We start from the raw sequence: 16,044 nt of genomic DNA, 5'->3' as shown, positions 1-16,044 counted from the left end.
TCCTCCCGATCATTCAGTCATGCCCCCTTCTTCATCTTCATCTTGCAAGAGTCCCAAGAAGACTTCTCTTCTTCTTCTCTTGCACTAGCCCCTTCAGTTGCTGTTTGGCACTCCTCTCGAACTCGCAAAGCACCCACTTACCTACTAGATTACCATTGCAAGCTAGCTACCTCTAATTCCATCTCCAACCTTCTTTCTTACTAGAAATTATCTCCTTCCTGTAAATCATTTGTTTTATCTGTTTCTACACACTCTGAACCCAAAACTTTCAAACAAGTTGGGATATTAACTTGGAAGCAATATGTCCTCGTAGTGTGCAATATGGAATGAGGGACACGTATATGCATAAAGATAATAAAAATAAATAAATAAAAAATAAAAAACACAAACACATGCAGACAAGACAAGACACAAAGAAAGTAATTCATCCAAATAAAGGAATAAACACATTGCCACGTGGTTGCTCGTACTGTGGATTCATCATCAATGGCAAGGTGAAGAATAGGTTCAGTACTCATCACACTCTCAACTGAACCAAAGTGCTGATCCGTCCTTGCCCGAGATTGGTGGTGATAATGTCTTTGGTGGTGATAAAAGCCATACACAGCCCCAAGACATTCCCAAGCTTTTACTTTTTTTAGCCTCCAACTCCATGGCAAAATCATTACGATCCCAGCTTTAAATACGTACACAGCCACACCTAGACCATAAAGCAAAACAGAAAAGCCCAACAAAACTTGCAAAACAGGGATGTGTTGAAGAAAAATATCACGTCCTCCATCACCACACCATACCTCCCAATTTGACTGCATCAGTGAAAATACATCAGGGGAATAACTATAATGCGAGCTCTTATTATTTCATAGAATTATGAGAGTGTTTGTGTCCCAAATATAATTAGATTTTATTGATCACTTTGTAAGGTACATGCTTGAGCGCATCTATCCCTCTCCCCCTAGAGTGGCATCTTTTTATAGGACTCAAGTTTCTCAATGGAATAGATCGTCTGTCATGCCTTGATCTAGTCGATTAACTATATGATGGAAACATATATAAAAAAAAAATTGAACCGAAAGCTGATGTGGGTTATGTGTGTATCAAATATATGGACATAAATTTCTCAATTATACAAAAGAGTTTACCACTGTACAAGCAAAATATCTTGTCAATGTCCAATCTTTTGAAATTATTATAACATGATTCTCGTTTGCATGGTTTTTAATTACTTGAAACTTATCTTGATATAATGAACTCAACTCTTATCTATGATAGCTTGGTTAAGTACCTGTTTTTATTTCAATGTTCAATTTTATAGCGCAAACCAATGTTTTGAATACCATACCTAACACTGTACCGGTCAAGGCACTGGAACGAAATATTTCAATACCGGTACCGTTTCGTGTACCGTTTCGGGATAGTCAATATATGAATAAATTATATATAAATACATATATATTTAAATTATAAACAGACTAGTATGAATTGGGGGTTAAAAAATGAGCTTATAGCTTAAAAAAATGAAAAATAAAATTAAAGGCCGAAATATAGGCCGGTATGAAATATATGTAATACATATACCGGACAAATGGTCAATACGGCATATACCGGCCGTACCGGCCGGTATGATACGGTATTTAAAACAGTGGTGCAAACGACTCTAGGTCATCATTGGCTAATGGTATAGTTAAAAAAAAATGAACTTTAACGATATTTTTTATGTTATATGTCTCACTTGGAAAGGAAAAGAAAGGAAGATTTACATCGTATTTGCCTCATAAAAAATGGTAAGAATAGCATCTTGGCCAGAGTTTCCCTTTCACACGGTAAGCATATGAAGAGCATTAAGTAAATGTTTAACATTACTCCATAGCCATTCAAATAGAAGCAAAATTGTTTAAATCTAAACACCTTATAGGGGTTTGGCTCATTTTATAAAAGAGAATAGATAATCACTTTAGGTTACTTTGACTTATCTATACAATGGACTATGACTTGGACCTCCTTTTTAGACTTAAGTAGGACTTAATTTATATTCAAGATCAATTTTGGCTCTTGGCCTCAATTATCATGATATTAATGGAAAGGACATTCTGACTGGTTAAGTCCCACATGTGCCTGGGGCCTTACTCAAGCCCGAAGCCTACCTCACTACTTAGAGCCCAGCTCGGTATCAAGAGGATCCAACCCATTGTCAATACCAACTGGATAATTATCCAACGGTGACATGGAATCTAAACGGTTATCATTCAAATTTACTAAGAGATGAACCCTCATCTCAGGTTTGAATTTGAATAACAAATATGTTCATTATCATTTAACAACAGAACGGTTCGAAAGCTCTATATAAGAGAGAAATCTAGGTATGTAACAAGCACCTAATTCATTGGTATTAAAGAGCTATCTCAGTCACTAACTTAGGCATCAGAGGCGTTCTCTCGAACTCCCAAGCCGTCTTACTCTTTGGTTGCAGGTAATCGTGAGGTGGTGACGATGAAACACGTCCATAACAATTAACTAGAAAAGTAAGAGATTTTGAAGACAACAATATATTACACGAAAAAACAATTTTGCTAGCTTAACCTCGGTATGTAAAGTATTGAGCGAAGCTGCAAAATTCTATTGTACAAATCAGAACAATGAAATTTCAAAACTTATTCCTATTCCTTTTTTGCATAGCCCAAGATATGAAATGTAAGAAGATAATGTTACATGGTTTAGTTACCATTTTTTTTATAAGATAGCTTAAAATTGAAAAACCTCTTCATCGTTCTTAAAAGTATGAAAATTCCTTCTAACTTCATCTAAAATCCTTGGATTTCAAGAAGTACGGGAGAATTTAGAGACTGGAATATCTGACGATATGAATAGGCAGCCGCTAAAAGACTTTTCTACTGAGGAGATTGAGACGACAATCTTTAAGATGAATTCTCTGGGTTCTCTGGGCCCAGATGGCTTCCTTGCAGCTTTCTACCAAGATCACTGGTCCACTATGGGAGTTGATGTGGTTTCAACTGTGAAGAACATACTACTATATAGGAGAGGCATTAAAGAGCTGAATCAAACTTTTATCACTCTGATCCCCAAGAAGACTATTCCTAAATTGGTCACTGACTATAGGTCAATTAGCCTGTGCAATGTTGCCTATAAAATAATTGCAAAAGTCCTAACTAATAGATTGAAGCTTACTCTTCCTGAGATTATATCTCCAACACAAAGTGCCTTTGTTCCCGGGAGATTGATCTTTGATAATATCATTATGGCTTATGAAGCTTTGCATTATATGCAACACATAATGAGAGGCAGGGAAGAGGGTTTTCTGGCACTTAAACTTAACATGAGCAAATCATATAATAGAGTCGAGTGGCTTTTATTGGAAGATGTTTTGCAAAAATTGGGTTTTGATAGGCTATGGATTGAACTTATCATGCAATGTGTAAGCACTATTAGCTACTCCCTTCTCATTAATGGCGTACCTCAGAAGACTTTCTTACCTTCGAGAGGACTTAGAAAAGAGGATCCTCTATCCCTTATCTCTTTATCATGTGCTCAGAAGCTTTGAGTTCCATTTTGAGTACTATTGGGAAGAGAAGCCAGATAATAGGGATTCCCTTTGCTTGAGGTTCATTGCATATTAATTACTTATTTTTTGCTGATGACAGTCTTTTGTTTTGTAGGACTAACCCTATGGAGTATAGCAGGCTTTTTAGGCTACTAGAATCTTATGAACTTGCATCTAGTCAGAGGTTGAATCTGGACAAATCTTCAATCTTTTTCATTAGCAACACCAAACAAGTAGTTAAGGATATTATTCTTACTACAGTAGGGATCCAAGCCTCTAAGTCCTATGAGAGTTATTTGGGCTTACCTTCATACGTTGGTAAAAAGAAATCTAAAGCCTTCAATTCTATCTTGAACAAGATCAGGAGTAGAATCAGGAATTGGAAGGTTAAATTGTTGTCACAAGCTGGAAATGAGATATTGCTCAAGGCTGTAATTCAGGCTATCCCCAATTACAACATGAGAATCTTTAAAATTCCAAAGGCTATTCTTAAGGAGATCAATAGCATTATGCAGAAGTTTTGGTGGGGACAAATGGGAGACCAATCAAAGATTCATTGAATGAAATGGGAGTTGCTGGGAAAGGCTAAAAGTGCAAGAGGGTTGTGATTTTGAGACTTGAAGAAATTTAATTTGGCCATTTTAGCTAAGCAAGGTTGAAGGTTGATCCATTCCCCATAGTCATTGGCAGCAAGGGTTCTAAAGGCCAAGTACTTTCTTAAATGTAAAGACCAGAAGCAATGCCTCTTTTATATGGAAAAGCTTCATGGCAGCTCAATACATCTTAAGGGAGGGTTTGATATGGAAGATAGGTAATAGGGAATCAATTTAGATATGGCATGAAAAGTGGATCCCCAAGCCAATTACATACAAGATTTAGTCCCCTATGAGGATGTTGGAAGAACCAGCTTTGGTGAAGGAGTTGATAGATGCAGATAAAAGTAATGGAACCTTCCTTTGATTCAAAGATTATTCTATGATTCTGAAACAGAAATCATTTGCAAAATTCCCATCAGTCATTGTAACAGTCTTGACAGGTTAGTTTGGAGATACCTGCAGATGGTAAGTTTTCTATCAAAAGTGCTTACCACCTTCAAGGGGATATACTAGAGGGAAGAATGGAGCAGACCTCGAGCAGCAACATATCATTAGAAATTTGGTCCAAGCTATGGAAATTGCAAGTTCCCAATGCTATGAAAAATTTTCTTTGGAGAGCATGTCATGAGTCCTTACCAACTAAGCTTAATCTGCATAGAAGGAAGGTGGTTGACTCCTCTTTGTGTCCAATATGCAATACAGATACAGAAACTACAACACATGTTTTATGGAGTTGCAAGTCAGTTCAAGATGTGTGGGTCTCAATTCAAGGAAATTGTAGGAAGGTGTGGTGGAGGATATAACTTTTAAAGATCTCCTTTTTCAGAGTTGGCATCTTTTGAACAAAGAGGAGTATGAGGACTTGGTGGTAATAGCTCATCAGATTTGGAAACGAAGGAATTACTATGTATTTTAAGAAGAGCTCATATCTCCTAGCAAATTGGTGAAGAAGTCCTACCAAGCTCGTGAGGAATATAAAGATGTAGTGAGCAAATCTTCTGTGAGAGCAACTGAGAGTGCAGTTACAAATCTTCATTGGCACGCCCACCTCTACTTAATACTTATAAGATCAACTAGGATGTTGCCATAGATAAAATTCATTGCAGGGTGGGAATTGAGGTAGGGATTGGGAAGGTAAGGTGACAACAACTTTGAGATCTTCCAGAAGTCTATTTCCTGATGCCAAGTTGGGTGAGGCCTTTGCTGCTCTAAAGGCATCTATCTTATGTCAAGAATTAGATCTACGACAAGTGATTCTTGAGGGAGATGCTTTATCTGTGGTAAATGAGATTGATAACATAGAGAAGTGGAGCTCAGTGGAAATGATTATCAAGGATGTAAGGAATTTGATGGGGAAAGTGGATCACTCGTTGGCTAGACATGTTCCTAGGCATTTGAATGTACTAGCCCATACGCTAGCAAAGAATGCTCTTGAGATTGCTGAGGAGAGCATATTGCTAGAGGAAATTCCTCTTGTATTCAATCTTTGTTATGATGTATGAATAATATTTGTCTTTCTCTAAAAAAAATCCTTGGATTTCCAATAAACTTGAGAAAAAAAAAATTACAATTTTAAAAATAAAAATTTGACCTTCAAAATCTAAAACAGAGTATTTAAATAAATAAACTTAAATAAACTAAAAATTTGACCCAAAAAGATGAAAAAACTGGAGGATTTCCTTTTGAAAACTAAAATTCTAACCTTTTTAAAATATCAATATATTAATATTAGCACATCTCATGAAGTTAATGAACCCAGTTGTATGCTAACTTATAATCCATCGTGATTCTATAGCTCATAAACACAATTCAACGCACATATAAATATAATCCTTGTATAACTAGTCCTGTAATGGCACTACAAGAAAATAGATTTTTGCGAGTGATTCTTTTGCGAGAATTTTAATTTGGTTAAAAAAAGTTAATTTTTTTTCATTCCCGTCATTTTATTTCTAATGAGTAAAAATTCGTCTCTAAAATAAATTTTTGCGACCAAAATATGTCGTCGTAAATAATCTCAACAGAAAAAACTAATTCCAACATCTTTGTATCTTTTATGGTAACATTAATTTGCCACTAAATGGTTTGTGGCATTTTATTATTTGCAACAACTAGTTAACTATTTGCGACGACAATAAACGGCCACAAAAGGTCAATGTGGAAAATCCTTCCTTCTTTCCCCCCGTCCCAGGGTCCATATCTCTCTGTTTCTTTTTCTGTCTCCCCCATCCGCTCCTCGCTCTCTCAATTTCAAATTTCACCTTGTCGTTCTCTCTCTCTCTCTCTCTCTCTCTCTCTCTCTCTCTTATGCCACCGTCGTGCTCTAACACACCGATTTCTTGAATCGCGGTAAGCTGTTATGGCTGTGAATAGAGCTACATTGGTCGAGCAGTGATGTTGCATTGTTGGAGCAGTGGTGCTGAAACATTTAGGCCTCGTTTGGTTACACAAATTATCTCAACTCATTTCATCTAATTATTATAACTTTCTCAAACTCTTACACTAAATACAATAAATAATTTAACTTTTTCAAATCCTAAAACAAAAATAATATTAATTAAAAATATTTTACTCAACTTTCATCTCATCTCATCTATGTAACCAAATAAGGCTCTTGAAATAAAGGAGAGTTATTGGGATAGAGGCAATGAAGGAATACAGAAATTAGTGGCACATAGCACATGTTTCATTAAAATGGTGTATTGTCAATAATGTCATCAGTTAATGTAGTTACTTTACCATTTTGCCCTTATCCCTGTAACGAGATTAACTGAATTTTCACTGTATAAAGGCTGAAACTCTTGTAAAGGACATTCATTTAGAGAGTTAATAGAATTTCATTCTTGGAGGCTCTGATGCCTCGAAGATCAAATTGTTCTTCTTGTTGTGTTTTCTTGAATTTTTAGAGAGTTGATAACATAGGCCATCCTTTCTCTCATCGGCTCCTTTCTTTTTCTCTCCTTCTATCTCTCTTATTCTTTCTTAGTCTCTCCCTTCTCTCCCCTATTTTGTGTCCCAGCCTGTTGGCGTCGCCCCCAAGCCTTGCACCACGAGCATGTCATTGTCTGTAAATCACTCTTTGTCAATGTATGTTCCTTGGTTTCTCTCTCTCTCATATTCGATTTTTGTTCCTTGGTTTCTATGTTATATTTGGTTCCAAGAAATTGTAGTTTGTGTGATTAACTTTTATCATGGTTTTTAGATTTTAAATTTTTGTGTAGAGCATGGTTTGATTCTTAATTTTTGTGTGTGCTCTGATTGAGGCTTGCTTTATAGTAGAATCATTGATTGGCTTTATTTAGTGTGACTATTGAGGTCTTTGGTGTTCTTTTAGTTTTTGATAATTTTTTTATTAGGATAAGGTTACTACTTTATCGAGCTCTATTGACACAGGTCATTGGTGAATGGGGTCACACATAATCGCCCGGGGTTATCTTGAATGTTTACATGAATTTTGTTTCACTTTTTTCCCCATTCATAATCTTGCAAAAAGGAATTAGTTTATTGATTGGAATGACTGTCATGCAAAACATTGAGAAGTAAATTTCACTTACTTTTTTTTAATTTCCTTCTGATGAGCATCATGGGAACTTCTTTAGGACTGTGTTTGGATTATGTTGAATTACAAATTTTCAAATATGTGTTAGAGTTTGAAATTGTGGTTGTTAAAACTTGAAGGTTATAATTTGTTGTAGTTAGTCTAGAAAATCTTGATGCATGTTGTTTTTGGATGATTCTAAAATTTTGATACATCAATAAAGTTCCTTAATTTTATAAAGGCACAAGAGGACCGAAAGACATACCTATAATGCCCAAGTTATTTTCTTTACTACCTTACATGGAAATGTACAAGTTTTTTAATTGGTTAAAAAACATAGAGAAGAGCTCCTCCATTTGATCTTCTCCATTCTCTTTTGGAACAGTTTGGATGTCTAACTTAATGCTATTTGGCAAAAGATTAGCAATGCTAACTATGTTTTGTTGTGATTGACATAGAGGTGATTTTTGGAGGTTGAAAAGGTTTAATGTAAGGTATTTTCGCTTTTATATTTACTTGGTTGTGGTGACTAACATCTTTTGAATGTCTTTTAATTTTAGAGGAGATGTACAAGTTTTTGTATAAATTCCATCATTTTAATTTTCCATTGTCCATCATTTTAGTTTAAAGGAGATGTACAATATTTCTATTTACTCTTAATAGCTTTTTGCTTGCAAGTGGAGGCTTTGGTCCATATTTATGTTAAATATTTTGCTCATGTTGTGATAGTAGTAGGCAATTGTCTTATCAAAAAGAAAAAAAAAAAGTAAAAAGCTGTAGTTGTAGGTTATTTGTTTTCAACGACTTTCTAATTTCTGGGCCCATATTTAAGAATGACACTTTCTGGTAGCTGCTTGATTAAACTATAACTAAGTTCCATGTGATTGCCATAATATCCATTGTTTGGAAACTAAAAATTGATTGCCATAATATCCAAGTTTTAGGGAACAACAGATACTGTGAGGCAATTCCTATGGGTATTCGAGGTGGTATAGAAGTTTGTATTCACCCACCCATTGTAAGCTATGGCTGGAATCCTTGTAATTGCTGTAATTTCTTATTTCTTGTTTTATAACTTACCATGTAACAATGTGCCTAGATGTCTATATAAGTCAATGTAGCAACTCTCCCACAGTGTGAGACATAATTACTTTAAAGTCTTTATGGTATCACGAATCACACAATGAAGTTACAAACAAACTTCCTTCACTACCCTTAATATTTACCTCATCTTAGAGCTCCCTCTCAAAATAGTCACTTCTACTAATTTTCTTTTTTGGAAGACCCAAATGCTAAACATCCTTGAGAGTCATGACCTCTACAACTTCATCATTGGTGGAATCGGACCTTCTCCTCAATACCTTGATGATGATATTTATGGTTCTTAGCTAAATCCAATTTTTGTTAAATTGCAGAAACTTGATCATTGGGACAAAATAGGGTATATAGCCACCTTATCTAAAGAAGTGCTAGGTATTGTCATAGGCCTCAACACTAGCCTTGCACTTCTAAACCTAGTCTTACTCTCAAGCAATGACTAACCTCAAATCTGAGGCGCAACACAGATGCATTGTCTATTTGTCTTCATAAGTACAAAGCAATTTGTGATGACCTTGTTGCAATTTGGAAATCTTGGTAGCTCCTCATAGCCTTGGTAAGGATCACCTTGCTTGAAAGCTATGCAGAGCACTATCACCATGGTAAAATGTCAAACGGTTATTCTTTTAGCCCCAAAGGATGAGGCTTCACGCAAGGAATTCCCTATTCAGCAATCGGAAGCAATAATAGCAAATTCCATCCTCAAAGTGGCTTATCTTGCTATTCTCACAATTCACACTAGGGCTGTACAGAAACCGACGCCACCGGCCGCCACCAATGCGAACCGACCGGCCGCATCAGGAACTAGCCGGAACCAATGGAGAACCGATCGGCGTCCGGTGGTAATTTGAAGAAACCGACGTTCAGCGGTTCGGTCTCGATTTGAAGTTGGACCGAACCGCTGAACCGACCGATATAATAAAATCTTTTTTTTTTTTTAAATATACCCTTATCGCAACGACGCCGTTCCACTTAAGTTTAAGTGGAACGGCGTCGTTTCGAGATGAGTCGTCTTCTTCCCCAGCCCATTCTTCTCCCGAATCCAATCTCTGCAACTCTCGCTCTCTCTCTCTCTCTCAATCTCAATCTCAATCTCTCTCATTATTCTCTCAGTAGAACCGCTAGAGAATTGGCGCCGACCGAGAACCGCCTCGATCGGTTTCCTCCTCTCTATCGACCGGACGGTCGGTGCCTCCTTTGTTTTTTCAGACGTCGGTCGGCGTCAGTTTTGCCCAAAAACCGCGCCGACGATGTCAGTTTTCACCCCTAACTCACACACAAGTGACAAGGATGGCCTTCATATCAACTAGTTCTATAATTAACGCAACCACACAACACTTGGTTGCTTCAATTGTTTCAGCCATTCCTTTAATGAGGATAACATTCCAAAAGAACTTGGTGTTGTGACCAATGCTGATAGTTAAGATACCGAATGATCTCCAAACATAGTTGCTACTAATCATATTATCAAAAAACTAAATCATATACTTGACTCTCTATGATGAGAATTGAGTATGCACAGAATATTTGTTTTCAAGAAAACAATTGTATTACAACACTCCAAAATGATACATGGATCAGTATAACATATATGCATGATTTGCAAAATCTATCCTAAGAAAGAAGACTAAAAATAAGGCTATATTTTCTATCGGTTACAAGCTTAAAACATAGTCAAATTTTCTTTTTTTTTTTTTTTTTTCTAGCTGTTACATCCTTGATTGTTTGGAAGATTGTTGCTCGTGTGATCTTCAGCTTGATTTGAGGAATCATCCTTTATACTTTATAACCCTATGCTAGTTCTGATGGCCTATTGTCTTCTAGTTCCAATCAAGATATCGCTTCCATTTGTTCAAGATATCACGTGGGGGAATCATGGAGACTTCCATTTTTCTACTAATAATGAAATAAAAACCCCATTTATAATTTATAAAACCTATTGTGATTTATGGTGTCCAACCCTATTCTATCTAGAGAGAAATTTCACTTTTATGCTATATTTGTTGATCATTAATCTAACTTTACTTGGTTCTTCCCTCTATGGCACTAGCTAGAACTATCTACTTGTTTTGACATTTTTTGCAAATATGTAGGATGTTAAGTTGGTTAAAAAATCCGTGTTCTACAATGATCAAGGAGGCAAGTTTGCTGATTGTGTTTATTGCAATATCTGTAAGGAGAATTGCCTACATTATGCAGGGTTGGTATATCCATTTAAATAATGTTTACAGAGGAGCATATGACTAGCTATACAACAACAGAAAAAGGAAATATACAGCTATGAGTAACGGGCTATGCTATTTACGAAAAACTAAGACGATGGAATTCTACAATGAAGGAGCCATTATTGATGGCAATAAATCATGGAGAACAAATTAAGGATGATATGTCTCTTCATTCCCCCCTCAAACTAAAGGTGGGATTGGTCCAATGTAGAGTTTGCTTTGATTAGGTGTAAATTTCAGACTACATAAGGGCTTTGTGAATATATCAGGAACTTAGCTTTGATACCATGTAAGGAGAATAGCCTACATTATGCAAGGCTGGTACATCCATTTAAATAATGTTTACAGAAGAGCGTATGACTAGTTGTACAAGGACAAAAAAGGAAATATACAGCTATGACTACGCTATTTACATAGAAAGGAAATATACAGCTATGAGTAACGGCTATGCTATTTACAAAAAACTAAGACAGTGGAATGCTACAATGAAGGAGCCGCTATTTATAACAATAAATCATGGAGAACAAATTAAGGATGATATGTCTCTTCAATATCTAGCAAACAAGATCTTTGAATTACTATCAAAGAGCTCATAATAAGGTAGAAAGGGGAATGTAAAGCTGATTTGGTTAACAAGATCTTTGATAGTGACGAGGTAGAAATAATCTTCAGTATACCACTCAGTAAATGCAATCAAGAAAACAAGTTGATTTGGGTCCATCCAATAAATGGGTGTTTACAATAAGAAGTGCCTATTTTCTGCAGTTGGATAGAAATAGAAGTTGTAAAGGTGAGTCTTCAAAGGAGGTGAAGGTGGATGGTAGATCGAGGAGCATTTGGGATTTAGAAGTGCCAAGGGTGGTGAAGGTGTTTATTTGGAAGACAGGCAATGACTTGCTACCTACGAAAAACAAGCTATTTAAGAAGAGAATTGTTGAGGACCCTAGCTGTCCAATATGCCAAGAAGAAATTGAGGCACTGAAGCATGTTCTTTGGGAGTGTCCAGTAGCCAATGACATGTGGGGTGATGAACAAAGTTGTGTGCAGAAATGGAAGAGAGCATGGAGTGATTTTCTAGATTTATTGGAGAGTTTGATAGGAAAACAGACAAAAGCTCAATTGGAGGAGTAGCTGTTTGGCTAAGGAAAGTATGGTTGAGAAGAAATGAGGTTGTTTTTGAAAAGAGGCTTACATGTCCAAAAATGTTGCTGAAATCTGCAAGAGAAGGGTTGAAGGATTTTCAGAAAGCACAACAAGAGTAGAAACCAGAAGTAATGGTTGTAGGAGCTGAAGTTAACAGGTCTAAATGGGTGAAACCAGATGCAAGTTTTGTGAAGGTTAACTGTGATGCTTCTTTGGATGTCAAGAAGAGGTTAATGGGGATGTGGATTATAATTAGAGATGAGGAGGGTGAAGCACTGGTGGCAGTTTGTGACTACAGAAATATGGTTAAGAAACCAAATGTTGCAGAGTGTCATGCATTGTGGAAGGCACTGGAGATTTACAGAGATCTTAATTTTCAAAAGGTAATTTTCAAAGGTGATGCAAAAGCTATAATCATGGCAGTAGAGAGCGAAGAAGAGAATATGTCTTGTTATGGTCCTTTAATTAATGACATCAAACAAGTTCTTAGAAACAGATGTGAATGGGGTATATAGTTTTCTTATAGGGATAGGAATATAATAGCTCATACCTTAACTAAGGCCACTTTACAATTTGGTGAAGAAAGGGTTTGGATTGAAGAAGTCCCTGACTTCATTGTAAATAGTCTAAAAAGAAATAAAAATTGTTATGGTTGAAGTTTATAATGAAATACAAGAGGTTTAATTTTTTTAAATATATATATATATATATATATATATATATATATATATCTAGCAAACAAAGGTGTTCTCCATCAATCTTCATGCCCAAAAACTCCCGCACAAATAAAGCTGAACGGAAGCATCAAAATATTATCGAGCTCGAACTCACCAAATTAATATGGATTCACTCTTTCCTAGGCTTATTGGAAAGTAACCTAACTATTATTATTTGTGTGTTCTAGGCTTACAATGCTCTCCTTTTCTTGATGAATGCTGACACAACAAACTAGACTCTATGTTGGGCAATCTACTGTCATGGATGGAGAGCTTGCTGCCAACTCCACATGGGTCCTTGTCTGACCACAACCCACCCACTATGAACATAGTTGAGTGCAAATGGGTTTAACATTCCCAGCTTAAGCTTGATGGTTCCTCCGGCCTACTCAAAGAACGACTCATTGCAATGGGGTTCAATAAGATGGATGCACTATATTTCTTTGAAACCTTGTCGTCATTAATAAAACTTGCTACTATCTCATTTATTCTCATTGTTTCTATTGTTAAAGGTTGGGAGACTTGCCAACTTGATGTCTTGAGCTTTCTCCACGACTGCCTCTCCAACCAAGCTTACATGCACCAGCCCTTTGGATACATTGGTCCATAGCATCGCTCCTTTGTATGTAAACTCCGTTATGGGCTCAAACAAGCTCCAAGAGTTTGGTTTGACTGCTTAGCCATTTTTTGCTTCATCTCGATTTTTTCTGCAACACAACCGATCGAAGCATGTTCATTTGCAACTCATCACATGGTACCCTTGTTTTACGCTTATATGTTGATGATATGGTCCTAGCAGATGATAAACCCCTTCTGAATTGAATCTCATCTCACAACTAAATGGTGAATTTCCCATTGAAAACCTACACCCTCTTTATCACTTTGTTAGCATTGTTGTCTTGTGGTCCGCTCTCGGGTCTCTTTTTTTCCTAAGCTCGGTATGCTTTTGCCTTTTGGATATTCTTTGACTGAACTTCCATAAGTAGGTGCAAACATGTTTCAACTAAAAGATCAGTTGAAAAATGTTCCCTTTGGCTCTAAACAATTTTTTTTTTTTTTTTTTTTGAGGGGGGGGGGGGGGGGGGGGGGGGGGGGGACAAATCAAAAGAATTGAGAAACCTCTTCACCTTTCTTAAAATTATGAAAACCATTTCTAACTCCATCTAAAATCCATGAATTTCTAACTCCATCTAAAATTAAAAAGAAAGAGCCAAAAAGAAAACCTTCACTTTGTCGGCATTGTGGTCTAGCATATCCTACTTTTTTAAAATAAAAAATAAAACTAGCCTAAAATATCTTAGAAAAATCTCTTTATAGACTTAAAAACTACAAAGTTTGACCTCGAAAAATTTATATAAATTGGAAGATAAAACGTTTTAGAAGCTAAATCTTTAAGCTCTAAAATAGGAATATATGTATGTAGTAGAGGTGGAGCATTTACGCGGGCACACACGTCAGTACAACAAACATGTTCTTTTGCTGCGTTTTATTTTATTGGCGACTAGATTTCGTGGCAAAAGCGCTATAATCACCCTTTTAACATTGATACTCTTATTTCCATACATAGTTTCAATCAGTTTCTTCTCACATTTCCCCCCAAAATAATTATATATGTTAACGAGAAATATAATGTGATATTTTGTTTCATTCATATCGAAATATTTAATTTGACTATCTATAAAGTTTGATAATTAAAGATATTTTGTTTTTGTAAGTATGGTGGGTGTGGAATTTAATTGACATTGTACCATATATATAATATATATTTTAATAATTATAAAAAAACAAAGAAAAAACAAAATTTTACATATATACATACATACATATATAATATATATAAGTATTGCTACGGCCACCAAATTTTTCTACCGAATGCCTCTACCTAATAATGTGGCAGAAGCCACTTGGCAGCTATTAATTTAAAGAAAAAAACAAAGAGAAAAGAGAAACAAAAGAAAGAAACAAGACAACCTTCTTCCAGACCCCCACACCCCGTCTAAAACCTAACCCAAAGCTCCCAAATCTCTCACTCATTCCTCTCCCTCCCTTCCACTCCCTCCATTCTTCAATACGGAAGGCACCATTCTGAAAATCATGACACCATTCTTGAAGCCAAGCCAAGGCACCCGCATTCCTCCCCTCCCTCCGTTCTTCATAAAATCATACACCTGCACGTCGATCGATAACGGTTTTGCCCAAAAATTATGTCGAAGGCATCGATTTTCACCCCTACCAAGACATGAGCAACTGAATTAGAAGCTCTTTGAATATGAGCAACTGTCCATTGTTGAAAATGAACCAAGATAGATCTAGCATATGATATGAGCATACTGTAACTCTCCAATTTTTTAGCACCATTTTTAATGCCATCCACAACATTTAGAACATCCCCTTCTAAGATATACGTTGGAAACCAAGCTCAATAGCAAACTTTGAGGCATTAAAAGCAGCAAAGGATTATGCTAGATGAGGATTAGGTATCAAAATTTGTTTCATCCTCATGGTAAAGATTGAGCTTGATTGACCTTCATGACATGCCTTCCACAAAAATACTTCTCAGCATTAGGCAGCTTAAGGGACCACAAAATTCTCCACTTATCTTGATCAGAGTTATGAACAGAGCATTGAACTTTCTTACTTTGCTCAAGCTCAACTTGCATATGATAATCTGATTTCATAGTAAAAGTCTCATTCTTTGTACAAGTCCAGATCTGTATATCTCCACTTCCACATTGGCTAACTTGTATCTTCAAGATCCTCTCAGCTTCTTCCCGGCAAAAAGTTTGTCTCACAAGCTGGTACTTCCATTGACATGTTGATTGATCAATAAGATCTGATACTGAAGCATCTGCAGTTAAGATAGCACATCAACTTTGGACCTGAAAGTTAGGAGTTTGAGGCAGCCACCTGTCAGACCAAATTTTGATATCCTTCCCATTTCCTACCCTCCAAAAGAGACCTTTTTTGAGAATAGGTCTTGCTAGCAGGAGACTTCTCCACAGATAAGAAGGGTTTCTCCCTAACTGTGTATTCAAGAAATTGCTTGAGTTATAATAATTTGAAGCCAAGACTTGAGCTGTCAGAGAGGAAGGATTCTGCACTAGCCTCCATGCTTGCTTGGTCAACATGGCCAGATTAAATAATTCCAAATCTTGAAATCCCAAACCCC

General features: G+C 36.3%; 1 protein-coding gene across 1 annotated transcript; it reads left to right on the top strand.

Annotated features, from left to right (window-relative positions):
* The first annotated feature begins 3,684 nt into the window (after positions 1-3,684).
* Positions 3,685-4,119, top strand: LOC121265784. Its single transcript, XM_041169453.1, has one exon. It carries the CDS (start codon positions 3,685-3,687, stop codon positions 4,117-4,119), a length of 435 nt encoding a protein of 144 aa, XP_041025387.1.
* The last annotated feature ends 11,925 nt before the right edge of the window (positions 4,120-16,044 follow it).

This window comes from Juglans microcarpa x Juglans regia, chromosome 5D (genome assembly GCF_004785595.1).
Source record: "Juglans microcarpa x Juglans regia isolate MS1-56 chromosome 5D, Jm3101_v1.0, whole genome shotgun sequence".
Lineage (NCBI taxonomy): Eukaryota > Viridiplantae > Streptophyta > Magnoliopsida > Fagales > Juglandaceae > Juglans > Juglans microcarpa x Juglans regia.
Note: the sequence above shows the minus strand (reverse complement) of the source record. Positions and strands in the feature narration are given on the sequence as shown.

Coding starts and splice junctions, on each gene's coding strand:
- LOC121265784 (XM_041169453.1), top strand. CDS start 3,685: ATGGAGTATAGCAGGCTTTTTAGGCTACTAGAATCTTATGAACTTGCA.